The sequence below is a fragment of the Peromyscus californicus genome, unplaced genomic scaffold, assembly GCF_007827085.1.
Source record: "Peromyscus californicus insignis strain IS unplaced genomic scaffold, ASM782708v3 Scaffold_1__1_contigs__length_55948999, whole genome shotgun sequence".
NCBI classification, from domain to species: Eukaryota; Metazoa; Chordata; class Mammalia; order Rodentia; family Cricetidae; genus Peromyscus; species Peromyscus californicus.
In genome coordinates, this window is record NW_026294492.1 from 21,811,450 (window position 1) to 21,826,226 (window position 14,777).

Genomic DNA, 14,777 nt, shown 5'->3' on the forward strand with positions numbered 1-14,777 from the left:
CCTCCGGGAGGGCTCGAGAGGACCAGCCTGAATTGGCATCAGGAGCAGCACAAGGGCTCCTTTTAAGGAGGAATATGTTCAACGTGACTTCAGGCCTGGAGTGGGGGCAGGCTCACGTTCCCCTTGCCTTCAGTTTCTGGTTTTGTCTTATGGCTTTTTAACCAAATAAGGCCAAGGCTAGAGAGCCCTTGGTGGCCATAAAAGCAGAGTGCCTGACCTAATGTGGGAGGCTGGGTTTCCTTCCAGTCTGGGTCAGGCTGCAACCAGCACCCCGCCCCCTGCTTACCAGGCAGAGCCTCGGCCTAGGCTTGCAGCTCCCTTGGGATATCTGCTGGGGATCCCAAGAAAAGGGGAGGCCCCTATCCTGCTCCGTGCTCCCTGTCAGCTGTCTTTTCCATCTCAATCTTTAGTACCTGGCTTCCTCTGATATACCATGAGCAAGAGGGGCCGGAAGAGGGGATCAGGGCAGTGGTAGCAGAGGGTTCAATGGCTGGATCTAGTGCCCCAAGCAGAGGAGAAAGTCGAGTCATGTAGTTATCAGCGTGCATGGGTAGCTTGAGTACCAACGATTGATCAGATGCTGGGCAAAAGGGCTTGGGTGAGGCCCCTCAATGCCATGTGTGAGGAGATTCACTGCCGCTTCCTGAGGCTGCCCAGGGGCATTGAGGGGGGAGGGACCTGGACAGCTTGGGCAGTAAGGGGCATTTGAAGACTTACAGCAGTGATCATACCATAAGAATTTCATTTTCCTTCTCTTTGTGAGCCCTTGTATGTACGGGTGTGCATGCATGCGTACACGGAGGCCAAAGGTTGATGTTGGATGTTTCCAGCTGTTCTTCACCTTAGTTTTAAGATAGGCTCTCCTAAGGACCCTGGAGTTAACCACTTGGCTATAGACTGGCTGACTAGGAAATCCCATGAATCCCCCCATTTCTACCTCCCCCGGTCTAGGATTACAGGCTCAAACTTCTACATCTGGCTCCTTGGATGGGCTCTAGATCCAAATCCAAGTCCTCATACTTCGGTGGCAAACTTTACCAACTGAGCCATCTCCCCAGCCTATAACTGAGGTTTGCAGTACTTTAATAATGGATATGAACACATTGGATATCAACTACAAGAGTCCCCTCCAAAGTGTCAAATCTCAGCCATCATGAGCTCTTCCTCCCTACAAACATTATATGCCAAATTGAGGTCCCGGCCCTGGGTCAGGGAGGTCCCTTCACTGTGAGCCCCAAGGCAAATTATGCCCCTCTCTGTCCCAATTCAGGCAGGGAGCCCCAAAGAGGTGAGGCTCTACCTTAGGACTTCAAGCTTTCTTCCTCCATTCCGGACAGAACCTGACCTAACTATTGATGAACTGAGGAAAGATCCAGCTTCCTAGAGCCCTGTAAAAGCCCAGCCCAGTAGAAGCTGTTGCTAAGCAACCCTGGAGCCCATTCCAAAAGGGTCCATCTGTTGGCCAGCCCAGCTTCACAGCACAGTGTCTCAGGTGCCATCTGCTCTCTGCCATGTGCCTCGGAGCCACACAAAAGTCCACCCGTCTCTCCGTGTGAGCTGATGAGCAGGACAGGCAGCGCATATTTTCATCCAGGCTGTGTCTAAACATAGAAGCCACAAGCAGGACCTGGGGGATGAGGGAGGGGCGGAGGCAGCGAGTTGGGAGTGAGTACTTCCAGAAGGGCCCCTCTCCTCCTCCATTCCCAGCCTCACGGATACCATGATAACACATTCCGCTGCGCCGGGTAGGGTGACTTCACAGTACACCGTGGTTTTAGGATGTATTCGCAGATTGGGCGAGTTCTGTACAACTGAGTCTTGATTAGCTCTCTGCCCCTCCTTTACCTCACTCCAGAGCTGAGCTCTGCCCTTTTCCAGCTTTTATTCTTCTTGACCTCGGTCATAGTTACGTTTCTCTCCTTTGGAATCTGTCCCTCCCTGACTTGGGAAGGCTTAAGCACCTCCATTTTTTTTTTTCCTGGTTGCCTCCCTTCCTACCTCTTCATGGCATTCCTCTCTCTGGCTCTGAAAACGAGGCCCCTCCCAGACATCCTGGTCTTGGTCTTATTGTGTACATCCTCACTCTGAAGTTGGTCTATTTCTAGAGTTCTCCCCCCCCACTTGAACTTCATAGCTCCAGCTTCCACAGTCTCTCACCCTTCCACTGTTTTATTTTCTTTCCCAGACACCCATCCTAGATTTCCAAACCCTTAAGACACGTTTCCTCTTGGAAGCCACATATGGCATAAGATTGCCGCTCCTACCCAAGACACGGGGGAGGAGATTAAATGTATACATAGCCCATCAGAAAAGTCCCTTCCTTCTCTGCAGACCTTTCCATCTAGCTATGCAGCAGTCGGGTTCTCCAGCCACTGACTCAACTGCTCGCTCTTGCCTGGACTCTGCCTCCTTGGCAGCCCACGGAAACCGCCGGGCAGTGTCCCTTCTACCTGCTCAGGCTCGCAGCCAGGAATCTCACATGTCATCAGCCACACCCCAGGCCTTTTAAACCAGCCTGACTCATGTGCACCAAGCAACCAAGAGCCAATAAAAGCAGAATTCCAAGGTCCCTTTGTCCTCTGATCCCTTTGGCATATTCTCCTCTTCCCCAACTCAGGCTTCCTGGGGTCAGATGAATAGTTTTGAGACTCCTAGCTCTTCCAGAAAGGTAAAAGTGGACTGTGCCTTTCCACTCCAGCCAGGACGTCTCTGTGGAGGGAGAATCATAATTAGCGCCCCCACGCCCAGTCTTGTCCTGAGGGATGCAAGTCCCCAAGTCTTGTGTCGGTTCCCTCAAAAAATTCCACAGTTCTAGGTCTGCTGGTCTTTATTGCTTAGGAGTGTCTCATGTCTTTCTTCCTTGTGCCTGATGGATGAATCTCCCCCTGCCCTCCTCTCGGTATTTCTCTGGGTACAGGAGCCGGACAGGTGTAGGTCGATCGTTTGTAGAAGGCACTATGGCTGCCCTCCGGAGTGACTGTTGAGGCGGATGCTGACGACACTGATCTGAGGCTGCCTAATTAACGATGCAGCATGCCATTACGAGCTTCTCTGTCTCTCACTGGCAACGTTGCCTGAGTGCCGCTCGTCTCTGTTTCAGACTGGAGTGCTGAGACTGAGAGAAAGGGGAAGACAGGCCTCAGCATTGAGGGGCGGGGTTTCAAGACAGGTATCTCTGTGTAACTGCTCTGGCTCTCAGGGAATTCGATTTGTAGACCAGGCTGGTGCCTCAGACTCGCACAGATCTGCCTGCCTCTGCCTCCCGAGTGCTGGGATTAAAGGCGTGTGTAACCACGCCCCCACCTAGCTAGCTTCAACATTTTAACCCTCCTCCTCATCATCCTCCTCCTCCTCCTCCTCCTCATCATCATCATCATCCTCTTGCTCCTCATCTCTTCCTTCTCCTCCCCTCTTTCTCCTGCACCCCTCCGTGAGCCAAAATAAAACCCCTCCCAGCTGAGTTTACCACGGAGACATAGTTTACAGCACCTGGAACCGATCTCTAAAGACCTCTTTTCCAACGGTCTGACTTTCCCCTCACATCTCTCCACACCTCTGACTGTTGGCTTCCCATTTTTCCCCCCCAGCCTTGGCCTTTCTACTCTATAAGCATGTTCTCTGAGTGCCCCTGGGTCTGGTCGACCTCACTGTCTCCTGGTCCAGGTCTTAGGTTGACTTGGCTTCGCTCGGTTGTGGGTTTTCTCCGAGTTTGATTTTCTCCTTGGCCGCCGCCTCCACCCTTCTTTGATTAACCCGTCACCTTCCACTGCGTGGCCTGGGGTGTCCCCCTGGCTTGCAGCAGCTTTGGCTGTACAGCAGAGAGGTGAGGAGGGCCTTCCTGGAGAACAGGTTAGTCAAGGGGGGAAAATGACCTAAAACACAGGAAGCCAAATTACAGTGAGTCATAAACACATATGGCACAAGGAAGAGAGAAAGAACAACAACAAAAAAAAAGACAGGTAATAAAACACACTGATCATCATAACTTTTCTCCAGAAAGAAAATTGCTGAAATGTGAGTCTTTTGCCAGAAAAAAAAAAAAAATAAGAAAATAGGTAAGACCGAGGACTGTGGAGATGTGCGTAATTGCTATGGTCTACATGAGATCATGGAGCCCAGACCGCAGAATGTGTTGAACTTTCTCTAAGCCTTTTATTTGTGCCTCCCTGGCTAATAATGGTTTATAAAAACCCTTCTGGAATGGCTGAAATTGTGTCTACGCAGCTCTTTGCTGTTCGATGCAGAACTCTGTTAAATAAACCTAGAAGGCAGGGTGGTTAGCTCATACATAGCCTCCATGCTGTTAGATAACCTCCCCGGGTCAATTTTTTTTCCTCCTAGGATGAGCCCTTCCTGAGAACCTTCCAGAACAGCAACTACACGTACCCTTCCAAGCCAGCCATTGAGGTAACCTCTGACTCATGTCTGTGCCTCTCAGACACAAGCTAGTCCTACCTGCCAGGGACTCGGGGTGTGGTGCAGATTTCACTGTTAGTTTAAGCCCAAATATATCCTTCTGACATACTGGGAACTGGAATGTACAAAAAAAGGGTCCGGAACTGAGGCCCCAGAACGGTCCTGACATGTTCTCAAGTTGTCTACCTGACGTCAGGGGCCAAGCAGAGGAAGTGCCAGGGATCAGCGTGCACCGACCTTTGCTGTCCTGGGCTCGGCGACATTGTTCGTAATTAAGCGTCTCAGTCTTGCAGAGGTGGACAGTGGGGGTGTGGGGCAGGGGTCATGAAGTGCCATCAGCTTCCTGAAGGTGGAACCCTAAACTGAGTGGGAAGGAATCTCTGTGCCAGGGGTGGAGCATGACAGGAAGCTGACGCATATCCACACCAAAGCCCCGACCTTAACTGAATACAAGTCACTCAATCCCGCTCGGAGCTTTCAGAGAGCTCTTTGGCTTTAAGGATCGACACTCCAAAGGTGGCTTGCCAGATCCTGTGCCATACCACACCACACCACACCACACCACACCACACCACACCACACCACACCACACCACACCACACCACACCACACCACACCACACCTTGAAGGACCTAGGCCTGGTCAGAGACTCGAGCATTTCACATTCATGCTGAGGGCTGGTGGGGATTTAGAGACGCATGTGACATGGTCCTGACCTGGGTAGTTAGAGCCCAGTAGAGAGTTCACAATTGTTTATTAAGCACCTACCATGTGTCATACACTATTTCAGGGCGGTAGAAACTGATGGGACTCAGCTTTTACAGAGAGTCCCATCTGCTGAGCTGAGACATCTAGGACATAACTAAAGTGATCATTTCAGGTAGGGACAGCCATTGCTCAAAGGAGGGAGATGGGCCGGCCACAGGAAGGGTGGCCAATTCTGATGCATCATGGTTGCCGAGCCTGTCTGAGAAGGGGAGATTTGAACTGAGAGATGCAGGTCAAAAAGATGCCAGCTGCCTGGAGGACCAGAAAATGCCAAGCAAAAGGGCCAGAAAGCATGGAGGCTGGGGGGGTGAAGCAAGTTGAGTATAATCGAGGAGGAGAAGGAAGTCAGAGTGGCTGGAGTCAGGGCATGTGGCTGTGGTGAGTAAACAGTGTGGGAGATAAGATCACATTAGTGCGCAGGGCCAGGGCACACAGCCGGGATGCCTGGGAATGAAGGTTAGGTTTCAGATGGGAAGCCATGGGAGGTTTGAGGATTTGGTACATGCCTTTAAGAGACCTCTCTGGCTGCAGCATGGAGACTGTACCAGACATCCGTGACTAGGGGGACCTTGCTTTTTGAGTCAGAGTAACATGTAGCCCAGGCTGTCCTAAAACTTGTTATGTAGCCAAGGATGACCTTGAACCCCTGAATCTCTTATCCCACCTCCCAAGTCCATGGGTTCTGGGCGTGCACCACCACACCTGGCTTTTACTTAAATCTGGGTTTGGTTTTTGAAATATGATCTCACTCTATAGCCCAGCCTGGGCTATAATTCACCATGATCCTCCTGCCTCAGCTTCCTAAATGCTGGGATTACAGGTGGGAACTGCCACACCTAGAAGACAGAGCTTTCATAAGCCAACCAAAGCACTGAGAATAGCCTGTGTGGAGGTGCCAAGGAACTGTCAAGTGGGACGTCCTATTCCAGCGGTGTGGCTGGGAGCTACATCATCTCCAGGCTCTCTGGATTCTCTCTGACTCACGTTAACCCAAAGGTGTCGAGTCCTGCTTGAACCAGTGACCAAATTCCCGTGTGACTGAAAAGTCTTGTCAGCCAGGCATTCATCTGTTCATTTTCCACTTCCTTAACAGACTACGAGGAACAACCACTATGCTAAGTACTGGATGGACAGTAGTGGGTAGTGGGGCTCGGCCTGTTCTCCTGGATCTTTGTTCTTAGGGATCTTTCCTTCCACTGTTTAAAGCTCAGGGTAGAAAGGTATGTTCTCGTTTTGATAGATGGCTGCCTAAAGTAGGCAACATAAACACTGCCTTTGTTACAAAGTCCTGGGTGGTTTCCTGGACCCACTTGGTGTACATAGAGCAAGATGGCAGACCCCTGGCAGGTCCTGGTTGAGGTAACAGCATGGTGTCTTCTCCTTTGTGACGGATGTACACACTCAAGTCTAATCTGCGTGTGTCACAGAGAACATGCTCAACCATCAGCGATTCCCATGATGTGCTTGGTAGCTCTAGAACTTTCTTTCAAAGTTGCACTTTTCCCAAGTATTTGTGTGACCGTTCTTGACTTCCATCTTACATCTAAACAGATGGGGGAAATCACTGTGGTCTGTTGAGGAGGCCCCGGGGATACACGGATCTACCGGAGTAAGCAAATGTTTGAGAGACAGTTTGGTGAAGCCCTCCCCCACCCCCACAGAAGCCACACTTATGTCAAAGAGTCTTGAAGGTTGATTGATCACAATTTCAGGAATGTAGAGAGTTGGAATGTTACAGATCCAGAGCCAAACAGTCTTGTGTTGTCTTTAGTCCCCTTGGGAGCTATTCATTGTCCAACTCTGTGCCCAACCTAAGTCCTTGTGACTCTCGGGGGGCGGGGGGGGGGGGGAACTTTTTAAAAATACATGAAACTAAGCAGACAACCACTACCTTCCATCAACCCAGAAGCTAAAAATGTCATTAGAGAACATCTGAGAGGACATTTTCCTTCTTTACCCGGACACCTGATGTCTCCGTTAATGTATTTCTTTGTTCTGTGACTATAAAAACTTCACAGAACCATTTCTACATTAGAACATATTATTTGGGGCAATCTAAATCTATGTTCCTGGGCTATGGTCACTTTTTTTTTTTTTGGCTGAAAAAAAAAATCACCTTTTTTTTTTTCTCCCTTTAAAGGGGAGTTGTGTTTTGATGGAAGGTTTATCCTCCGTCCCTCTGAGGTGAAAGCTGTGTTTTGATTGACAGTTCTTCTCATTTGCTCAGGAGGGACATGAGAAGACTTGTCTCTGGATGACCTTTCCAAAGCTCTGGCAGTCACTCACACTCCAAGAAAATCAGTCCAACAGTTGTGGGGAGGCGTTACTCCACACCCAGTGTGCTCGTATTTGGAGAAAGTTAGTTCACCGGTTGGCTTGAATTGGCATTTCTGTGCCTTCTACCTCCCACCTGCCCTGACTCCCCTGGCACCTGGAAAATCCACCCTTTATCAGAGACAAGGACAGTTGACCAAAAGTATCCAGTGTGCCAGATGTTTGTTTCTGCACATGGCAGGGATTGATGGCTCTGGGTTAAATAGCAAAACAGGCAAGATGGGCAGAAGCCAAGAGCTTTGCTATTAAAAAATTCAGCATTTTCGTAAAAATATCTTAATGGATGGTTGTGTAGACTCTGGTGTCATAATTAATGTCAGTCAACTTAGTGTTAACACACATCAAAGCATGCCTATAATTGTTCATGTTAGATGTATAAAACCTGTGTCCTTTGAAGAACTGGTTGTAAGAGTTCATTGCTTTCTGCCTTATTTTGTGGCTGCTGGCTCCATTCAAATATAGATAAGTCAGGAAGGAAAAGGCTGTGCTGTGCACACATGTGCACACATGCACAGAAGCCCACTTCTAATTTCCTTTTTCCACACCTGCAGTTAACTATACATCCAGGGATGTATTTCTAGGTTCATTGGCTGAATCTTCTTGGATGCACCTTGCTTGCATGTGAGTGATTATCCTCTATCTTTCTCCTTCTGACTCAGAACTGGGGTAGTGACTTTCTGTGCACAGAGCAGAATCCTTCTGGCAGTGTGCCCAGCTCAGGTAAGTGAAATCATCACACCCCTTTCACAAAATACCACATTGGGTGAGAGAACTATAGGTAGGTGCACCCTGGAGCCAAGTTGAGCAGACCTTGCTGGTTCCGTTTCAAGGCAGAGCTAGATGCTCAGAGGCCCCCGGAGAAGATGGTCTGCAGCTACTGCTGGGCTCCAATATGGAAGGATTCAGGCCTCTCCCCCCGAGTAATACTTTTGTCTCTCTGAAGTTTCAGCACAGCTCCTCAGGCCTCCCCGATTGGTGAGACAGGTGCAGGCAGGGATGTGGCCCTAGCTGCCTATTCCATGTGAACCACACTGGAACTCTGCTGGACCACCACCTATAGCGTGCCGGATGGTAGCCATCAAGCCCACGCTCTTCAGAGCCTTAGCATTCTGAACGAATTGAAGAGGCAGTACCAGTAAACCTTTAGGCTAGAAACAGCATAAGGGAGCCGTAGGCTAGCGCAGACTCCCTGGCCTTGTTGAACGCACGCTGTAAAAGGCCAACACCCGTCCACTCTGCTTTTGCCTCTTTCTCCTAGTCCACGAGCTCCGACCAGCAGACATCAAGGTGGTGGCAGCGATGGGTGACTCCCTGACTGTGAGTACTGCGCCGTGGGCCAGGGTGGCCCCCACAAAGTTTCGCCTGGCTCGGCAGAGTCAGCTCTTCCTTAGCATTCAGCAGGGAGTCCCCTTCCAGGCAGGAAGCATGCATCCCAGCCCCCCCCCATCTTCCTTAGCCCTACTTAAACTTCACCCCGTGCACAGGGTCTCCCTGCACCCCACCCTGCTCCCTCACATCAGTATAACGCACATGCCCAAAGTTGCCTGAACTCAAGTCCATCGACACAGTCCTAAAGAGTGATAGGTCTTAGTGACGCATTGCCTCACCCCACTTATGACATGTTCCTTAAGGACAGGGGGAAACCCAGTTTGGTCCTGGCTCAGTTGCATTAGTCAACTGTTTAGCCACTCTGCTCTGTACACCATGCTCTCTCAGCAGTTCTAAAAAGGAAGGTTGACACAGTCACAGCCCTCCGGCTAAGACAGCAGGAAACTTACCGGGGAGGAAATCGTGAGTGAATGGGTGACATATGGGACTTTCAAAAGGCATGTCCGTTCCTGTGGAAACCAAACCGCCCCACATGGACGTGAAAGTGTTTTAATTGTGGTGTAGACATGGGAAAATGTAGTGAAGAGTGTACACCAGGCCCCAACAACCATGACTTCACCCCGGTGGGACATGTGTACGGGTGCAGGGGAAGGAAGTAATGTATAGTAGATGCAGTAGACTGTCAGGGCCATGATTCTTTCAGTTTTGTTTTGTGTGTTGGGAATCTCAATAAATAGCCCCGACTGACTCCAACTTGCTCTGAAGCCCAGGCTAGCCTCAAACTCCCAGTAAGCCTTAGCTTTTCAACGGCTGGTATTACCGGCATGAGCTACCAGGGCCTGCTGAGGCAATATTGATTTTTTTTTTTTTTAATTTGAGAGAAGATCTCAAGTAGCCCTGCATAGCCTCAGGATGACCTTAACCCCTATCCCTCTTGGCATCGGCCGCTGGAGTGCTGGGATTATGGGTATACACCACTGAACCCAGTTTATTCGGCACTGAGAACTGAACCCAGGTCTTCATGCATGCCAGGCAAGCCCCCTACAGGATGAGTTGCACCCCTAGTCTTGGGGCAAGATTCCTGTGGTGAGATGAAGTTGTTTTTTTTTTTAAGTCTTTGTTTAATTCCCTGATTATTGCAAACGTGTTACTTTGGTAAATTCCAAAGAGAGGTTGCTTCTTTTGTTTTTATTAAGAAAAAATTTTTAAAAAGGCCGCTTCAGAAATGTTCATAGAAAAGAAAGTAGAATAAAGGAAGCGACAAGGGGGGGGGATGGACCACAGATGATGATGTCCCCACGGGATAGGGGTTTGACTTTGACCCTGCCTTGACCGGGATAGCAGGGAGCGATGTGGCCAGAGATGGGAGAGAAGGAACTAGGGATTTGTGGGCCTGGGGAGGAAGAGGTTCAGCAGTCCAGGAAGGGGAAGGGAGGGGAGGACAAGGACAGGGCAGAGCAGCTCAAGGCCTTCAGGCTTTGGAGGTAGTGCCAGGTCAGCTTGCGTCCATCTGAGGCGTGGCCTGGTCAGAAATGCAGGATGCAAACCCTGGGATCAGAACGTGGATGCTGGATGGTGGCATCCAACACCAGGGACGGTGTTTTTGCTTTAGACCCTGAAGGCAAGGTAGACACGTGGAAGTGTCAGAGTCAGAGGTAAATGGCAGAAAGAGACGTAGGGCGTCGTGGCAGCCCTGGTGGCAGGGCGGGAATGTGTTGGCCTCCATGAGGTCAGATGGGATACCAGTGTTGTCCGCAGCAGACATGTGAGCGCCTCCAAGAACATGAACAGTGTAAAAGAGAGGACCTTTACTGGGGAAAGGGGAGCGGGTCAGAAAGAGTCAGCAGGACCACGTGAAGGTCTGGGAAAAGAACTCAGACTTTAGACGTGTAGACACAGAAGAAGGGGCCTTCCCTAGAAAAGGCCGAGCTGAGTACTGGCTGCTACGCACGAGCCAGAGGGCCTGCCTGAAGGCCCTCTAACTCATCGCCTTGTGGCAGCCTTTTGAAAGCTTCCCTTTGCTCTTCACAGACAGCCTTTGGAGCTCGACCAAGTGAGTCCAGCAATCTAACCACCCCCTGGAGGGGGCTGTCTTGGAGGTAAGAGTGCTCTCGGCTCACTCTCTATAGAAAATATTCCCCTAAAGAGGTACAAGAAGTGGGTTCCCCGCCACCTGCTCGGGGGTAGGCGTAGGTCCCCAGGCCCAACTCTGATATCCAAGGAGACTCTGTGACGCTGTGTTAGCCCTGAGGGTGGTAGGAGCGATGCCCCGAGGGTAGAATCTCTCCGGCCTGTCTCCTACCTGTGGCAACCCCGGAGGCAGCAGGTCAGCGTGGCCTTGACAAAGTGACTTTCTCTTCCCCAGCATTGGAGGAGATGGCACGTTGGAGACCCATACCACACTGCCCAGTAAGTAACCCATGCCAAGAGGTCCTGGTACCACGACCATCATGACCCTCACCCAGGCCAGGGCCTTTTGCCTAGAGTTGGAGACACAGGAAGTGATCTGCAGGGAAGGGAGTCAGCTAGCCCCTTCCAGACACACACCTGTGACCCCCAAACTAGAGGCCCACCTCAGTTCCTGTCCCCTGTGTTCTCTGCCTCACCCCTCTTTAAAGACATACTGAAGAAGTTCAACCCTTCCATCCTCGGATTCTCTACCGGTACCTTGGAAGAGACGGCGGGATTCAATGTGGCAGAAGAAGGGGCCAGAGCTCAGTGAGTTGACATGGGGACCAACAAAGAGATCGAGGTGGGGATAAGGGATCAGGGTAAATGCTGACAGGTCAGAGAGACAAGGAACAAGCCACTAGAGAAACTTCTCATCACTACCGAGTCCTCAGGCCAAATGAAAGGCGAAATCCTATCTCCACGAATCCTCAGACTGGAAAGCCCGAAAAGGGATCTAGTTCTTATCTCCTCAAGCCTTATATGCCTTTCTCCACCCAGCCATCTCACTTCCTGTCTCAGCCTCCCTAGTGCCGGGATTCAAAGCAAGGGGCACAGTGTCTAGGACCTAGTTTGGCCATGGTCTCAGTACCCCGCACTCCTTGAATGCTGGGCCCACACCAGACCTTCCACATGGATTATCTCCTGTAATCCTCACACCCCTGGACACGGGTACTGTGCTGCGGACCTTGTGGCTAGAGAGTTTCTTAAATAGCAGAGGTCACCTCGCAAGTTATCAGGGATGCCCTAGATCAGACCATTCCTGCACATAGCGCTGACCACTGCACTAAGAAGCCGAAGGCGCCATCCACTTCCACACGAGCAGACTGTCCCTGCTGATGCCAGTCCCACCTCTTGTCTATCAGGGGCGTGAGTCGCCTGTGCAGGGTGGCTCTCGGCATCAGGGGCCACTCAGTCCTCTTCCTCTGTGTTTCTCTGTCTTGCCTCGTATCCCTGGATCTCAAAGAAAAAAAGAAAAGCCGTGTTTTGACACTAGAGAGTCAGATGTCGGGGCCCCTCAAATAGCATGGTACTGGTTTGTTTTCACTGGGCTCTCTGTTGTTGACGGCATCCCAGGTAATTAAAGCTGAAATGCCCGACCGGGTTCATTGATTTCCTGCATGGAGCAGAGCGGAGCGTGCTGGGTATTTGCTCTGCAGGAGGATGCTGTGTCCTTGTCACCAGGGAGACGGCACAGGCTTGACTCTCTGCTTACAGAGAACATTCCTTTTGGAAGCCTAACCGAGGCCCGGGGCTCTGCTTGAATCTTGGTGCCACAGAAGTGTTGATACTTTCTCAGTGTCACAAGAAGGACCTATTTGTCTACAAAACACTGTGGGCCATTATTCCAGCACCTAGTTACTGTTAGGATTACTGGAGCCCAGGCTTTGTTCACCGGGGGGGGGGGGGGGGGGGGGGGGGGGCTGGCTCCCCAGTCTCTTCCTCGCCCACCCCCTCATGGGGTTCTGGGGGTGGTATGGACTTGGGTGTGAGTGTGTGCATTCAGGTGCACACGCGCGCACACACACTCCAACAAGGAGAGGCCAGAGGACGATGTCACACTTTCCTCAGTAACTCACCCCCTTAAATTATTTTTTTAAAGATTTACCTTGTGTATGCGCATGTGCGTGCATGCTCCCGTGCCCACAGAGGCCAGAAGAGAGGATTGGAATCCCTGGAGCTGGAGATACAGGAGGTTGTGAGCTGCCTGGCATGGGAACTGGATGCTTGTCCTGTGCAAGCAAGCATTTTTAACTCTCGAGCCATCTTTCCAGTCCTGTAATTTTATTTTGTGTGTGTGTGTGTGTGTGTGTGTGTGTGTGTGTGTGTGTGTGTGTGTGTGTGTGTGAGAGAGAGAGAGAGAGAGAGAGAGAGAGGTGGGGTACACATGGGAAGAGCATGTGTGGAGGTCGGAAGCCATCTTTGAGAAGTAGGTTCTCTCCTTCCATCATGGCTTCCAGGACTCGGACTCAGGATGTCTGGCTCATGTGTAGCACGCGCTTTCTCCCACCCAGCCAACTCACTGCCTTTCCACCCCGTATTTTGAGGCGTGGTCTCTCTCCGAACCTGGAGCTCACCGATAGATAGGGCTAGGTTAGCCGGCCAGAACCCCAGGGGTACACTGCCTGCGCCTCAGCACTGAGGTTACAGGTGTGCACCATTGTACCTGGATTGACGTGGACTCCGGGGACTCAAACCCGGGTCCTCACGCTTGGATAGCCAGCACGCTACCCCCTGGGCCATCTTCCCCCGTCTCCCACTTTTCCCTTTTCTTACTGCCTTATTTAGCATCCCTGCCTGAGCGAAGGCCGTGACAGGAGATGTAGCTGACACCTGCAGGCATCACCCGTGTCCAGTGTTGGGGGGGAAGCAAGGGTAAGCCATTGGCTTAAGGAAGGGCTGAGAATTGTTCTCTCTCTTTTCCTTGTTTCTACCCTGTCATTCATTGGTGTGGAGAAGTGTGAGTTCATCTGAAGAGAAAGGTAACACGTGAGGGACCCGCGTTTGAATCCCCAGGACCCATGTAATTGTCAGGTCCACAGAGATCAGATCTTCTGTGTTCGAGTCTCCACTCAGAAACTTGCTGGCTCTGTGGCCTTGGCCAAGTTGCTTAGCATCTCTGACTTAGTTTGCTCCTCTCTAGTGAGGTCAATCATAGTACCTGTCTCTCAGAGCTGTCATGGGATTAAAGGGGATAAATAAGCCTTGGAAAGATTGAGTACGGCACATAGTCCGTGTGCACACGAAAGTTTGCCATTGTTGGGATATTTAGTTTCAGGGTTTTACTCAACAGCTAATCTCCCTTCCATTAATCATCAAGCAAAAATGTGTTCAGTAATTCACTGCATTACTGAGTGATACCATAGAGTCAAAAAGTGCAATCCTTGCTCTGAAAGAATTAGTCCCGCCAAGGAACTTTCCCCTTTTGGGGAAAGGAGGTGATTTGTACGGCAACCGTGCAGACTGGAACCTTCTGATTCTCACTTAGAAAGGCAGGGTGATGTCGGGACATGCTGTTTGAGGCCTGGGACCTGTGCTAACTCACAGAGCTGTGGGAACAGCCGCAAAGAGAGACCCTGGGCCCTACAGGGAAGGTGGGCGCCTGTCACTATAATCCCAGGTGCATAAGCTGTCCATGAGAAGGGCAGGGATGGCACCCTGAGTGCTGGCCAGTGTCCGTCTGTTGTGTCTGCCCACTGTGTCCACACACAGCCTGTCACCATCTTGTGTTGGCTCTTTAGGTCGGCTATGTGTTCTTTGCTCACCTAACTTCTCAGATCAATTTTGTTGTTTTGTGACAGGGTCTCGGGTAGCCCGGGTTGACCTCTCATTCACCGTGTAGCCAAGACTGGCCTTCAACTCCCCATTCTCCTGCCTCTACATCCCAAGTGCTGGGATGGCAGGTGTGTGCTACCACACCCGCCTCAATACATGTGTCTTTTTAAGGAAACTGCTTCATTGAGGTAATATTGACCCACAAT

The 14,777-nt window shown here is 50.9% G+C and overlaps 1 protein-coding gene across 1 annotated transcript in view; it reads left to right on the plus strand.

The window, feature by feature from the left end:
* Nucleotides 1–14,777, plus strand: part of Plb1 (phospholipase B1) — a 98,870-nt gene that overhangs the window by 67,692 nt on the left and 16,401 nt on the right. The window contains exons 40-45 of the mRNA XM_052746199.1: nt 4,342–4,407; nt 8,178–8,238; nt 8,777–8,835; nt 10,879–10,946; nt 11,213–11,256; nt 11,466–11,565. Coding sequence (XP_052602159.1) covers nt 4,342–4,407; nt 8,178–8,238; nt 8,777–8,835; nt 10,879–10,946; nt 11,213–11,256; nt 11,466–11,565 — 398 coding nt within the window. The remainder of the gene's footprint in view (nt 1–4,341; nt 4,408–8,177; nt 8,239–8,776; nt 8,836–10,878; nt 10,947–11,212; nt 11,257–11,465; nt 11,566–14,777) is intronic.